We start from the raw sequence: 16,316 nt of genomic DNA, 5'->3' as shown, positions 1-16,316 counted from the left end.
CCCATTCTCCAGCCCTGTTGATGCCTGAAATTTCAAAATTCAGCCAGAAATGCTGGTAGATAGCAAGTATAGATCATCTGGATTGGAAAAGCATAGCAAGACAACTGAAAGAATCCATTCTACCTCACAGTACAGATAACTTGTTGATTATTATTAGTTACTGTTGAAAACTTCCAGGGTAGAAAGTGGGTCACTTAACTGTGAGCCCTTCAGCTGACATGTTTCTTGCTCTCAAGTGCATAATTGCTGTGAATGCATTTTAAAATAATTCATTAAGGCCCAGATTGTACTTTCTTTTTCAAGTGCAAACTATTCGCAAGTTCAACACATTAAACAAAAGATTTCATTTCCAGCACCCCACAAAGTTCATGACAGAGGTTATGAGAAACTCTACTGGAACAATACTCACACTGTATTTTAAATGGAGTTTGCATTTCCAATTTTTCTGCAACTTTACAAACACTTTGCTACAGTTTTATTCAACAAAGGGGAGTTGAATAATTGGTACTGTATTTCTAGGATTACAGTATCAAGTAAGCTATAAGAAATGGACCCAACTCACATTCCCTAAACTCTAATATTATTCTTGCCTTACGAGATTCAAACTAAAAGACAATGGGATCAAAAATACATAGGTAAAAATGTGTAAGATTCATGTCGGGTTTGGTAGAGTGGTTCTTGCCATACAGCTGAACAAGATTTCTCACCATATCTTACTAAACTTGCTGCTTTCATCAGTATCTCAGCCTCACATGCAAGAATGATGTCTGATTTTTGCCCATCTTAACACGTGCTGTTCCTGGAATGACTTATTACTCACTCAAGGTCCTGGAGCTGACCAGCACACTTCAAGCTGGTGCTATATTCAGAAGTCCATCGAGTACTTGGAGAAGCAGTTAGTCTATAGCTGCCCTGTACAGTTCCCAACATTTGGCATAGACATGGCAGACAGGGGAAAACTACACTCTGGTTTGCAGGCACAGTGCTGGAGTTCCTATCAAACACATGCTGCATAGGCAGGATTCTGTCTTCCCCAACATAAGCACTGGAGGCTAGCCTGGTCTGAGATCACCATCCAGCCTTAATCAATCTCAGTTGCCTGGAAGAATGTCCACATTTCAGATATAACCCTTCTTCAGGAATAAAGGTGGGGTATGGAGAGCTACAGATAAGGTGCCTGGGGGATGGGGGGAGGGGAGGGGGTGGTGGTGGTGGTGATGGCCAGTGAGTATGACCCAGTTGGTTGATGTGCCATAGTTGTCAGCATGCCTTAGTCTACCAAAGCAGATAGTCTTTGCAGAGGGGATCCTGTCAGACGAAGTCAAGGGAAACCTCCAATACCAATCGAGACCCTGCTTGGGATGGTCAGCACATCCCATTTTGACTCTTCCTTGCCTTTGAAGCTCCAGGGAAAACAGCCCCAGCCTATTCAGCTTGTCCCTATAATTCAAACCTCTAACCATAGCATCCTTGTAAAACTTTTCTGAACCTTTTCAAATTTCACAACACCCCTATTGGAGGGAGACCAGAATTGCAACAATATTTCAAAAGTGGTCTACCTCCTCTACAACCACAACATGACCACCCAGCTCCAAGACTTGCTGTTTACTCATTCACTTGGGAAAGGTCCTCTCCTGTACCAACAGTAATTATTGTCACCCACTTTCATGTTCAATCACACCTGCATCTCTCTCAATCCAAGAGAAACAAAAGCCCACAATAGGCAGGAAGGGTCAAAACAGATGATGAGCTGATAAGCAGAGAATCATGACACTGACCATCCCAAGCAGGGTCTAGATTGGTATTGGAGGTTTCCTTTGACTTACTCTGTCAGGGTCCCTTCTGCAAAGGCTATCTGCTTTGGTAGACTAAGGCCTGCTAACAACCATAGCATTAAATGGAATGATTAGGCACTTGCAATATGAGCCCAGTATTTCTCACTGAGACGGCAATGCACAGGGTGACGCCACATCATGACAGCAAGCAAAAAGCCCGAAGTTGCAGCCTGGTCCAGTCCATGATCTGGGTGCGTGTCCCTGGTAACACATATTGTTGCAGCATCACAATGATAGTTAATGGTGCAGCTCAACATGTAGCACTGAAGTACCACAAGGGTTTATATAGACTGGCACATATCAGATACCAATGTCCATGCAGTGTGTGCTATTAACAAGGTACTAAACACTCAATAATGACTGTCAATTGGAAATTTGCCATTGTGCAGTGAGAAACACCATATCCTGAGAAAAGTGAATACGATGTAGTGAGATGATGTAAAGAGAGAGATGGGGCGTGCCGAATAAAAATTAAAACTGTTGCAATGAAATAATACAAGCACTAAGAAATGAATATGAATCAAAATTCTTAACCTTATCAATTTAATAGCTTGAATAAAAACCAAAACTTAAACTTAGAAATGTTATTTAATGCGACTCATTTTCATTAATATTTTTTAAAAAATGAAATCATGAATATCTCCAGAACTATAGTTTGGTTTTGAAATTTTTGTGCTTTCATCCCAAAAAAGTTGTGGCTTTTTTTTTCATGAGTTATGTGAGAAATTACATGTCTCTAGGCTAAAAAGCATGGGATCAAACTTTACAGGAACAAATACAATAAAGGTCATGGACCTAATAGTGACTTTTTTTGTAAGAAATATCTCTTTTGTTGTGAAAAAATGTATTAACAAATAAAAATCTCAATTCTTCAAATCTCACCAGTTCTCAGCGCATCACAGTTAAGAATTCTTCAGTGAGTCAACAAGTCAACCATAAAATCTGACAGAACAATGTCCATATGATTTTGGACAAATGAAAAATGAATCACAAGTTTAGCAGATAATCAAATTCTCAGCCAAACCAAAGATTTATCTTAATTCTTCCTGACAGGAGTGACCACCAGCTCTTCTGATCATTTGATTGTATTTAGTCATCCAGCAGTTAACATTCCAAAATTTGCAATCCTGATGGGTAGCTGCTAATAAAGACTAATAAAAGTCAACATCAAAAGCACATGCATTAGATGAGATTCATTTGAGTGTATAAGTTGCAAATTACACATCATTAGTACATTAAACCATAACGACGGGACAAAATAAATCTTGTGAATAGGATCATCAAATTGAGAGATTTGTTGTTACTTTTCATCTGATCACTGTGTAGGAAAGTACAAATTGGATAGCAAGCCTCGACAAAAATTGGTACACAAGGAGTGAACTGTTTCTTTAAATTAAAAATCTGGTGGTAAAAATGTAAAGATAAATGTGTGTGTATTGTCTTTGAATACATGTGCATAAGGAAATGGAAAATAATTACTACTTTTTAGATGAGTTGGTGCACATTCTATTGACACTAATGAATAAAAGAGGATAGTTGCTTTTGAAACACACCTGTCAATACAATTAAATCACAATTCTGACTCAGATGGGTGGGAGACTGTAGGGCAAGTTAATACCGTTTGCAATGTAGCAGGTGATCAGCAGCCTCAGGAGTATGAGAGTTAAGTGCGCTCAACATATTTCTTAAAGAATGCATGGAACAGATCTAAACATGCAAATAAAATGCATAGTTTTCACCTCTATCCCTTTTCTCAACAGTAGTACTTCTGGTATTCAGGAAATTAATGTATTAATACATTGAGTATGCCTAGATGAAGAACAGTAAACAATTGCATGAGACAAAACAGAAGGAAGCAGCCTTTGCCTTTTCCAGGCTATTAATCAGTAAAGTCTACATGTGTCGACAAGTTTTGAGGTGTGATGGCACCAAGTGCAAAGTAACTGACATTTTTGATGCTTACATGTTTAACACATTTAAATCAACACAGTCAGTGCAACAAGAGCAGAATGAGGAACAAAATATCCTGATTTAGCCTCTTTTTAAAAACACAGCATAGGAACTCCACTTATTTTTCTTCATTCTACAGATTCTTCCCAAGATGAGTGTTTGCCAAGTAGCTTTAAGTTTGCTGGGCTGATATTCCGTACCTCCCTGGTTGTATCCACACTACATGGACTGCAGCATTTCATGAAAACAACGCACCATTACTTCTTAGGTGTGATTAGCGATATGTAATAAATGCTGCCTACCCAGTGGTGCCCATATTTCTTGACTGAATAAAAAGAAGTAGAATGTTGGTCTACACTTGCTGTTTTGAGGTTTCACTTCAGAATGTTGGAACATATTCCTTTCAGTTTAATAACAATGTACGAATATATCTATATCCCATATTTATTACCACATACATGAATAAATCAAATTGCATGATTGCATGAGTTCCACCAACAGTTGAACTTTCCGTCGTCTCCACAAGATTCTGTCTAGTTAATCTAGTACAAGCGGGACAGATTCTACCCAGCTTCAAAAAGGTGAGTAGGTTTGTCCTGATCATGTTTTTTTGCCATGTGGTGATTTGAAACTGTATACTTCCAACACTTCTGCTTTGCTGATGGATCCATTCATGAAGCTGTTCGAAACCACAGTTTCAGGTGTCTTCAAATTAACTGAAGCATTTGAGAGCAATTTCCATATATCCAAAATAAACATGAAGTTGCCTTCAGTCTAGCCTGCTGAAAAGTTCATCCTGATGCCTGAATGTTTCCAGATTTAGGTTTATCAACTATTTGAATAGCAAATATTTTACAGAAAGAGTGGTTTTGCATGTGGAATGAATTTCCTGAAGTAGTGGATGTGGGCACAGTTACAGCATTTAAAAGACACTTAGATCAGTACAGGATAGACTGGTTGAACCATAGAGTCTGTTTTCATGTTGTAGGGTTCTATGTACTAGTTGCAACAGGAGCATTCAATGAAATGGGTGCTTCCTTGAGTGCGTATTTGCAGTATTTGATTGAAATGTGGCACACAATGGTATTATGAACAACAAGCTCCAGTTGCAGAATGTAGCAATGTAATGATTGACAAACAAATGTATCAACCATGTTTTCACAGATCATGGAAATCAATGTTCTGCAAAGAATTCATATAGATAAGAGGAACAGCAGCCACTATTCGCTCAGTAATTCAGCACTAAGTAAATACATTCTACAATGTGGTGCCAACATATCCAGACCAGAAGAAACCAGATTTTATTCCACAGATAATTTCCAATCCTGACCCTGCACTGCAGCTATCTGCTGCACTGATTTGAATTGTAAATGTCCAAAGTGGACCTGAAGTTTGGAGCCAAGTCAGTTGCATTGTAAATCTCTAACAGGCAAAAACTGCTGCAGATTGTGAGTTGCAAAGGCTGATGCAGCCAGGGTACAGGCTACCTTTCAGAGGAGAGGAGGCAACAGTTTGAAGGCCAGCAGCATAAATGCTCACAGAAGTGGCCATTTGGGCAAAACAGAAGTAAATTACATGGTCCTGAGATTTGTCATGCAGAAAAAAATGCTTTGACATTACCCGTTTTGACCTCAACACGTACAGATATTAAATCAATCTGTTCAGAGATGTTATTATGCCACTCTGGAATAGGATTCGAACATGGGCTCGTGACTCAGAAATAGGAGATAAAATCATTATGCCGTAACATCCTCCACTCTCCAATAGCAACACACTATTTTGCACAAGGCTATTCCACATTGTGCTGAATTAATATTCACAATTCCACCCTCCACAGCTTGTTAACAAGCTCATGGACTTAAATGGTCAAGAGTGTTTTCCTCAATTCAACCTCCAGCAGTTTATGGAAATCCGAGCATGTCCGGAACCCCAGATGTCCTCAGGTAACATGAGTTTGATATATGTGTCTGCAACTATTCCTAACCCAAGTGGTGATTGAAATCTGACTCCATGTCTCCACTGAATTCGTTGACTTCAGCCAGGCAGCAGTACGCTATCACAATTATCCTCAATCCCCAATTTAGGGAGAAAACAAATCCAACATTGACAATCCTTTCAAGATCTTCCCAAAAAGAAATCATGTTCGCACAGCTCGTGACGATTGGACGCTTTATGGTCAGAGGATTCTACATAAAGCAGTCAGCTAACAATCAGATGTCTATAACAGGAATGTGGACATTTCATTGTCAGGTTGTGGACTGTTAGAAACGCACACTGGAGTTTCATGTTCCACACAAAGGTGAAATAGCAACCGCACCTTAATGTTAAAGACTTGGCTGATCTGATTTTCAGGTTGGCTTTTAAATGGCTACCAAACATTCCTGCCCCAAACAGGCAGGAGGTTATTGGTATATCTAAACTTAGGCTTTGAATGGTTTGTAATATCTTAATTCTCAATTTTTATGAATTCCATCCAACTGCCGAAAGCTTTAAGTAAATTAACCAAAGGTCCATAAGAGGATCATCGTGGGACATTTCAAAAATGATTTCAAATATTCCTGGAAATTATGAAGCATCAAGAGGATCAGGAAAGCTAAAAGGTCTTCCAATTTCCATCCTAACAACCTCTGAACTCCACTTTGGCTGACTTCCACTGTGTAGTTATTGGAACCAGGTTGACCTCATTGACTATGAGGCCTTTGATTGGGGTTATCAACCTGGGCCATTCAGGAAAGCTCTGGCTGACCAACAGTCAGAAGAATAGAATTCAGGCAACTGACTCTGAGCCGGTTGGCAATAGCCAGTGTAATGTGCACAAATAAATAGAGTGACTTGGTGATGAGAACGGGATGCTGACTTCTGTGAACTTATTTCACATTGGTTTCACTCTGGGAGCCAACATATTTCAATTTCCTGGTTTGATGTAATGCCACTAGCCTTCATGAAGCATTGTGTAGCTCTTCAGCTATTCATTCATGAAACCTGACAGAATGAGGAGAGGTTACGCAACTATATGCTCATTTGGACATATGCTGAAAGTTGTCCTCAAATGTTTCCATGAATTGCATACATCTAAACCTGCAGTTAGGAATGAATTTATGAATTAAGGTGGGCTGGAAACATTCCTTTTTCAAACCTCCACACATATCAAATTCAAAGATGAGAACAAATCTTAGGTGTAAAAGCATAAACTAGCCAAATTTCTTCACCTCTAAGGCTAGATGGGAGCCAAAGTGTATTTTTCCAGCTGATAACACAATTCTAATTCTGGGATTCACTACCGACATACAAAATACTTTACAGAAACAATCCAAAGTTTGGATTCTGCTATTCTAAACTTATTCAGAGAATAGCCACTTTGATTCAGGATAACAAAGGCATTTGTGAAATCGTGCCCAGTATGATTCAATTTTCATGGGAAAGAAAGGGGAAAACTTGAAAAGAAATAAAATCCAACTAAAGTAGGACTTAGTTTTTGTATTTAGAATAGTCTATAGATCATATTACCTTTCTTCTAATACGTAACCCCAGCAGATTTAAAACAGACTAAAGACGAGTTTGCAAAATCTGCTGGAACAACAAAACTTGAATTGTGCACAACAGCAAACGTCCTGGCCCCAAGCTACTTCTGCTTTATGTCAAAAGATTGATATCACAAACAAAGCTCCATCCTCAAAGTAATTAATCAGTGCAAATACACTTAGTCGTGAAAAGATGTGGAAAGTTGATAATGTTAACTAAGTTGAGTAAACTTATGGAAAAAAAATGGTAAATTACTCCAGGTAATTTCTATGCAAATAATAAGTTTGATTGTACCTCAAGCATATTCCGCCATGCCGAGAGTTAACATTCTGGTGCTGCATCTGTGTCATCTGACTGTGCATTTAAACTGATTTTTATTATTTGTTCATGCTAATGCTAAGCCAGCACTTGTTGCATACCCCTAAATGCCTTTGAGAATATTGTGGTGAGCTGCTTTGTTAAATTGCTGATGTGTACAGAGGTTAGGCACACGCAGAGTGTTGACAGGGATTTCCAGGATTTTGATGCAGTAACAGCGAAGGAACAGTGATATTATTCCATGTCAGGATGGAGTGTGACATGGAAGGCTTCTTGCAGGTAGTGGTAGCCCCATGCCGCCTTTGTCATGCCAAGTGACAGAGGTGATAGGTTTGAAAACTGCTGTTGAATACTCTTACAGTTTGATGAAAGAAAATTCTCTTAGAATAAACAATTCACTCATCACATAAGGTTTATTCATCCAATGATGCTATCAATTTCTCCAGCTTCACAAAAATTCATACAGCCACTTCCCACCACTCTAACACCACATGACACCATCCCAAGAATTCTCATCAACTTTTCTCATGGAAAAGCACAGGATTAAGTGCAGGGATCCATTCTTCCCTTCACCACACCAAATATCCATTGTCTTCAATACTGCCAATCATTTTCTACAATACTCACATTGCAACTTTCGGTCCTACCTTTTTTAAAAGTTTCTCTTTCTTTAACCATGGCTCTCTGCTCTTCCTGTTACATCCAACCTTTCTGGACCCCAATGAAATCTGGCAATCTTTTGTTTGACCATTGCACCCAAAATGATGGTCCCACGCCCCAAGTCAGCTAACAACTACTGTCATTTGCTATTGCAGCTTTACATTAAATGGTATTGATAGACAATAGATAATTTGCTGTCAATTACACTGAAATAATTTAATACTTTTAATCTGAAAAGCACAAATTACTGTTTAAAAACAAAGTGCGAACATTGAGATTCATTTTTTCTTAAACCAGTAATCTTGCCAAAAATTCTTTGATTCATGTGTCAAGTGCATTAATTGGGCAGGTAACTACTGTGATGAGCAGATGAACGTAATTGGTATGATTTAACAGCCATAAACACAAATTTATTTTTCCCAATGCCCCTCAAAAACTATGTCACAGGCACTTAATGCCACTGAATGCACGTTTTATTGAAATCATTTCTTTTGTTGGTACTGCACAAAATCAGTGCTACAGAATGAGATGTAAAATGCTGGAATCCTACAAAACAGTGCTTCAGTAATGTAGTAACTTTAAAGTGATACAAAACATTATCTAAAATAATACACTTGCACTGCTTTGATTTGTAGTACACAGAGGTTCTTTGCAAAGTCAGCTTTATAAAATATCTAGGCTTTCAACTTGGAATGGAAGTCAGTTTTTATTGACAAATGCAAATGAAAAATCAATAAAGATGATAAAAATTCTGTCCTTTCAATTATAACCATTTTTTAGGATGTTGGAATTAATATATAAGGAAATAGCATACATCAACTTATGTTGATAAAGTGTCTTTAACATAACAAGAACATTATAAATTTTAAAATACAGCACAAAGGCATATAAGAGATATTAAAGCCAAACTGGTCAAACTAGGTTAAGGAGTTCCTTAAAGGGAGGGAAGCTAACCAGAAAGCTGGAGAGGTATAGGTAGGCAACTCTAGAGTTTGCTGCTGAGGCAACTGAAATCCTAGCCATGAAAGGAGGTGATTAAAAATGAGAAATTAAAACCAAATTTAAAGGAGGGCAGTATCTCAGAGGGTGGTGGAGCTGGAGATAGGCATGGCAAGAAGATTTAAAAAGACATATATTATACTTTTAAAATCTTGCTTGACCAAGAACCAATACAGGTCAGGAGGGTCAGTCAGCTCAAGGGTGACAACTGAAGCCGACTGATGCACATTATGACACAGACAGCAGAGGATGAATGACCCAGAGGATAAAACTTGGGAAACTGTCCAGGAATACTTTGGAATAGCCAAGTAGAGAGGAGACAAAGGCATGAATGAAGGTTTCAGCAGATGAGCTGAGACATGGATGAAATCATGCCATAATACAGAAATGGAAGTATACAAACCTACTGATGACACAAGAAAGATTGAGAATAGATTGTTTGATTATTTCAAGGAAAGCGTTTGTGCTGGCAATGTCTGGATCAGGAAAGTAGTGACTTCAATCTTTTCAATATTTACCCAGAGGAAATTTCTGTTTATTCAGCATTGGAAATTTGCTAAGCAGTCTGATAATTTAGCCACAATGAAAGAGAAGTGATGAGGAGGTAAAGCTCTTGTCGCCAACATACATGTGAAATCTAATGCTGTCCTTCACACAATGCTGCCAGAGTGAAACATATAAATGAGAAATAGTAGGGAACTAAAAATGGCTTCCTTGGGGGAATAGCAGAGATATAAAAGTTAGAGGAGAAGCTTTGCAAGTGATACTTTGATAATAATTAGAAATAAAAAGTGGAACTAAAGAACAGTCCCAACCAACTGGACAGCAATGAAGACGCACTGGGGAAGGATGCGGGGGCTAATCAAAGGCTGCAGATGGGTTGAGAAGGATTAGGGGGAATAGTTTGCTTTGTCAGAGTCACACAGAATGTCTATTTAAGATCTTGATAGGAGCGGTTTTGGCACAGCAGCCAGAACAGAAACCTTACTGGAGGGATTCAGCAACAGAATACAAGGAAAAGTGGACATGGATTTGGAAACCAACAATACATTGGGGAGAAAAAGAGATTGGAGATGGGGTTGTATTGACAAGGATATGCAACAGGGGTCAACAATTGGATTTTTGAGAACAGCCACATTATCAATAGTTTTATAAAGAAAATAATTAATTGCCTTCAGGCATTATCCTAACAATATAAGTTAATACAGGGCCAGGAGGCATGGTTAAGTGATCATGGGATCAGGCAGTTGGTCTCATGAACAAGCTGAACTTGGAGAGGGCATGACTGAGCTAGGAAAGAAGCTGGAGAAAAATATGACCATCTTTTAAAGTCAGACACCCCGTTCAATACAGAAAAGACAAGAAACAAAAATCATGTTGGGCCGAAGGGCCTGTTTCTTTACTCTTGATGTCTATGACTATGACTAAACAACCTTTTCATTCACGCAAAACTTTATTAATGGCATATTGAAAGGTATTTTTCAAAATAATTTGTTTAGTAAAGATGTAATCCATTTTAACTTGAAATCTTACTATTTCTGTTTGATACAATGTAGTCTCAGAAAGATGTAATAGCAACAAGCTGATTGAGGAACAAATATGTTCCACACTTACCTTTAAAAATCTGCACAAAGCCCAAAATGATGATAACAGCTAGAGCCAACAACTTAGCTGCAGCAAAAATATCTTGTACTCTTGTAGCTGCCTTCACACTGTAACAGTTAATTGCTGTCAAAAACACTGAAAAGCAAGAGGAAAAGGCAGTCAGTGATTTATTTCCTCCAAATTCTTTTAACTGAAAACCCAGACACTTCTTGAACAAGATACACATTCACAATCAACCTGCACACTGATGTTAATGCTTTGAAGATTCAAAGAACAAATACATTTGGTAATTTTAGTGAGAGCATGCTACAAAGTTTTATGGTCAGACTTTTCATTACTGAGAAAGATAGCTTACGTCAGAAAATTTAGCAACTTAGCAGACCCAAGTTAACATACCAGGCTCCATCATGTCAAGGTTTTATCTGGGAAGGTGGAGGCAAGATCAGATTGTATTTGCCAACCTGGAAGCAGACTGGAGGCAGCCATGAGGGCAAGCAATTGCTGAGAAGGTTGTTTAGAAAGCCTAGTTCAGTTCTCCAGAGGCTGTCCCAATTGTTTTAAAAGGGGCTACTCCTTCCTTCCCTCACCCACTCCCTATGTCCTCGCTGGCTGTACCATGGCCACTCATCCACTATACAATGTACAGAACCAGTGAGTCATAAAATAAATAATTGCCAGTCTTGAAATGCTTTGGAAATTGGCTTTGAAAAAAAAACTGACATTACAATCCTACAGAAGTGTCCATCAGTTAAAGCCATTCATAGCATTAATAACACCTCTTCATCTTGTCCAAATAAACAGTGGCATTGACTAAATGTAACAATGAAAGAATAGTTCATGATAACTCCACAAATACAGCAAACACTCCATGCCCACCTAGCAAACAGAAACCTCGCTGCAACTGAAGTTCAGCCAAGCATTTTCAGGCCATCTGAAAACTGTACTGACAGAGACAGATAGACAGAAATCTCCAAACATGCCCGTTATTAATGCAAATTTAATAGAGTCACGTGAAACAGAGAACATAATGAATTATTGTTTTATTTTAGGACTGGACAAAACATTTCATGGACTTTGCTAGAATCCCAAGATTGCACTCCAGCGGTAATTCCTGGGCACAGTCCTGGCTCATTACCAACTTGAAGCAGACCATCATTTCTTATAAAAATTACCATTGCCCACCAGCTAACAACATAGAACCAGTGACCTTCAGCCACTTCTCAGCTCTTGACTGTTGTTTTCTCATACAGCGCAAGTCCGCTACTGTTTTAATGACCCGATCCATCAGCTGTTTAGAAAAAAAACCTCAATGGAGCATGCACAACCTAAGAGGCCGCAACATTTCACATATGTTGTGCAACTATTCAGTTCATTGGGAAATAGAGTTCAGAACCTGAAATGAGGTCAGTTCACATTTCTTAATGAAGAGCAGACTGAGAAAGTGATTAAAGAAAGCATAAAGAAACAAAGTACAAAAGCAAGAAATTCTAATGAAATTGTATAAACATCGGTTCAACTGCAAGTGGAAAATTGTGTTCAACTCTGAGAACTGCTCAAAATTTTAGGAAGGATAGGAAAACTTTAGAGAGGACACAGAAATAATTTAAGGAAATGTTTCCACAATGATTTCAATTACATGTTAGTTTGGAGAAATTTTGGTTATTCTCCTTAGAGTTGAGGAGGTACAAGGGAAATTAAGATGTTGAAAATTAAGAAGGAGCTGGACTGTTAACTAAAACAGGTGGAGGGGGTTGAGAACTAAAAGGCAGAGTTTAAGGTGTTTGGCAAAAAATATAACGCCAACATGAGGAACAACTTTTATTATATAGCATTTGGTTAGGATCTGTAGTACACTGGCTGAAAGGTTGGTCCAGTTGAATTGTGGTTTTCAAAAGGTTATTAGATAATTACCTAAGCAGTATAAATCTACAAAGTCAAGAAAGGATGGTGGATGCTGAACTGCTCTTGCAAACAGCTGATGCAGACTTGACCAGCCAACTGACTTTTTTCTGTCCTCTAACTATTCTATGACTAAAAGAACTCCAATGAGTTCTGCTGTAGAAGGATAAGCAGCTATTGTGGAAGGGGATGAGGAAAGAAAAATTCAGTCAACTTCTTTAATGCTGTTGACTAATTAAATACATCCATTCATTTCTTTGCTTTGTTTTCTCTTACCATAGCATCATGCATGTTATCATACACTAGAACAGAATCCCTACAGTTGGAAACAGGCCACTCGGCACAACGAGTTCACACCAACCCTCTGAAAAGCATCCCACCCAGCCCCATCCCCCTACCCTTTCCCTGTAACCCTGCATTGCCCATGGCTCATGCATCTAACCAACACTTCCCTGAACATTATGGGCAATTTAGCTTGGCCAATCCAACTAACTTGCATATCTTTGGACTGTGGGAGGAAACCCAAGCACCTGCAGGAAAATGTGCAAACTCCACACAGACAGTCACCCGAGGGTGGAAGCAAACCCCAGTCCCTGGCGCTGTGAGGCAGCAATGCTAACCACTGAGCCACGGTGCCACCCAGACAGCTATGTGTTATCTGTGTAATCCTTCTAACAAGTAGTCACCGGACATCACCCTACCTGACCCCCAATCTTCATCAGAAACCAATTCTCTCTGAAAGAGAAAATTTTTTGTGTTGATGTTATACAAGTTAGAAATTTGATTGTTACTCAAGGCAACAGCTGTCTCTTCAGAGAATAAGTTAACCTCAAGCAATTATAAAACATTAGAACTTTAATTCCCTGTATATGGTACAGTACTATAATCGGAATTTGGTTTCAAGTTAACTAGATTAGGGACTTAGGTGAGTGAACTGAATAGAATTTATTGTCACGTGTACTGAAAACAGTGAAAAGTTTTGAAGTTGTGAGCAATGCAAGCAGCTCACAGGTAGCAAAGATAAGTAAATGATAGGTAAAAAGTGGCAAAAACAAAAACACAGGTATAGGCGTTAAGAGTTTGAGAGTCCTTTCAATATTCTGACAACAATATGGTAGAAACTATTATGGAACTGGCTGGTGCAAGTGTTCAGGCTTTTGTACCTTGTCCCCAATGGTTGTAGAAAAACATTGCTGGGGTGGGGGGGGGAGAAAGAGGGAGATGGATCTTTGAGAATGCTGGTGGCCTTTCGTTAACAGCGGGCCTGGTAGATGGATTGTATGGATGGGAGGTTGGCCTTTGTGATTTTCCAGGCCGAGTTCACCACTCTCTGTAACCATGTCTGATCTTGAATGGCACAGTTGCCATACCAGGTAGTGATACAGCCAGACAGAATGCTCTCAATGGCGCACCTGTAAAAATTGGCAAGGGTATTCGCCATCATGCCAAATTTCCTCAGCTGTCTGAGGAAGAAGAGACATTGTTGGGCCTTTGTAACCAGTGCGTCCACATGAAGAGTCCAAGAAAGCTTGTGGATGACCACTCCCAGGAGCTTGACACTCTCCACTTGTTCCACCTCTGTGCTGTTAATGTGTAGGGGGGCATGAGTAACATCCCGCCAAAAGTCAATAATAGAGTTCCTTGGTATTGCTGGCATTGAGATCTAGGTTGTTCTCAATGCACCATTTTTGCAGGTCTTCCACCTCCTGTCTGTAGACTGTTTCGTCACCATCTGAGATTCGACTGACTATGGTGGTGTCATCAGCAAACTTGTAAATGGCATTAGTCTGGAATTTGGTAATGCAGTCATGGGTATACAGTGAGTACAATAGGGGGTGAAGTACGCACTCCTGGGGGGCTGCAGTGTTGAGTGTTAGTGAAAATATACTCAAAAACAACTTTGGGGGAGGCAATGGCTTAGTGGTAATATCACTGGACTGTTAATCCAGAGAGGAGAAAGTGAGGACTGCAGATGCTGGAGATCAGAGTTGAAAAATGTATTGCTGGAAAAGCTGGATTCCTGAAGAAGGGATTATGCCCGAAACATCGATTCTCCTGCTTCTTGGATGCTGCCTGACCTGCTGCGCTTTTCCAACAACACATTTTTCAGTTGTTAATCCAGAGAGTCAGAGAATGTTCTCAGGATCCAGATTCAAATCCCACCACAGCAGATGGTAGAATTTGAAATCAATAAAAACTCTGTAATTAAGAGTTCGGATGGCCATGAAGCCATTGCTGATTGTCAGGGAAAAAAACCCACCTGGTTCACTAATGTCCTTTAGAGAAGAAAACTGGCATCCTTACCTGATCTGGCCACATGTGACTCTAGACTCATTGTCAATGTGGTTGACTTTTAACTGCCGTCCGGGCAATACATGCTGGCCTAGCCAGCAATGCCCTCATCCAGCAAATGGATGAGAAAAAGCTACAAAAAAAAAACTGAAAGAACTGCAGATGCTGGAAATTAGAACCAAAAACAAAAACAGAAATTGCTGGAAAAACTTTGCTGGTCTGAGTTAGATAACTTTGATTTCTCTTCACAGATGCTGTCAGACCTACAGGTAGTTATTCTATAATGAGATGATTGTGCTCTTGTGTAAACCTGCGCTAAATAAAATTGTGCAATAAAAATAACAATGCCCTCATGTTATAGCCAACACACATTTTAAAGGTTCATATTTTAGAAACAGTGTCCCCTATTCATCGATCACATTACAGCCAATCCAGGTTGATAAAACAATATGTACTGAGCTTTTCCAGCAATTTCTACTTTTGTTAAAAATAACCACACATAGAAATTCGTGGCCATGTATATGCAGCACTATGACTTCAAATGGTAGACATAAATATGTAAAATTTATGCCAGACTACATAAATAACAAGTGGGTTGAAAATGCTGGAAATCTAAGAAAGAAAACATACTAAAAATACTTTGCAAGTCTCTAGGCAAAGGAACACAGGTATAGTTTCAGTTAATGATGCTTCATCAGAATTGAGAGATATAACAGATTTTAAGCAAACCATGGAAATGTGGAGGTATAAAGTGAATATCTGTGGCAAGGTGGAATGGAGGAGAAATTAAAATTACAAAAGCAGAGTTACAGCAAAGGGAAGAGAGAAATAATGATATTCAAGTTAAAATGGAAAAACAGAATCAACATCAAGAAGTGCCTTTCAAAAATGAAAACAGTATCACTCAGTGTCTAGTCCAGGAGACTTTGAAGTGCCTAAGCAAGAAATGAGGTTTAGTTCTTGGAGCTTGCACTGAACTCTAAGGAAGTGTAAGCACTATTTAAATAGAAGTAGTGTTTGTAGAAGCCGGCAGTGGAGGAATCTGGGTGTGTTAGTACATGAATCATAAAAGATAAGCAGGTGCTGCAAGTGGAATGGTGACATTTATTAAAAAGGGGAAAGAAGTACAAAATTTGGAAAGTGTTAATGCAGTCAGCACAGGATTTTGCTGTGACCACGTCTGGGGCATTGTGTGCAATTTTGGCCTTCTTATTTGAAAAATAAATATAATTGCAG

At 39.0% G+C, this 16,316-nt stretch overlaps 1 protein-coding gene across 1 annotated transcript in view; it reads right to left on the bottom strand.

Moving 5' to 3' along the window:
- The window catches only part of slc7a5 (solute carrier family 7 member 5), an 88,737-nt gene that overhangs the window by 58,490 nt on the left and 13,931 nt on the right, over positions 1-16,316 (bottom strand). The window contains exon 2 of the mRNA XM_060838061.1: positions 10,899-11,024. Within this exon, the coding sequence (XP_060694044.1) occupies positions 10,899-11,024 (126 nt within the window). The remainder of the gene's footprint in view (positions 1-10,898; positions 11,025-16,316) is intronic.

This window comes from Hemiscyllium ocellatum, chromosome 17 (assembly GCF_020745735.1).
Source record: "Hemiscyllium ocellatum isolate sHemOce1 chromosome 17, sHemOce1.pat.X.cur, whole genome shotgun sequence".
Lineage (NCBI taxonomy): Eukaryota > Metazoa > Chordata > Chondrichthyes > Orectolobiformes > Hemiscylliidae > Hemiscyllium > Hemiscyllium ocellatum.
Note: the sequence above shows the minus strand (reverse complement) of the source record. Positions and strands in the feature narration are given on the sequence as shown.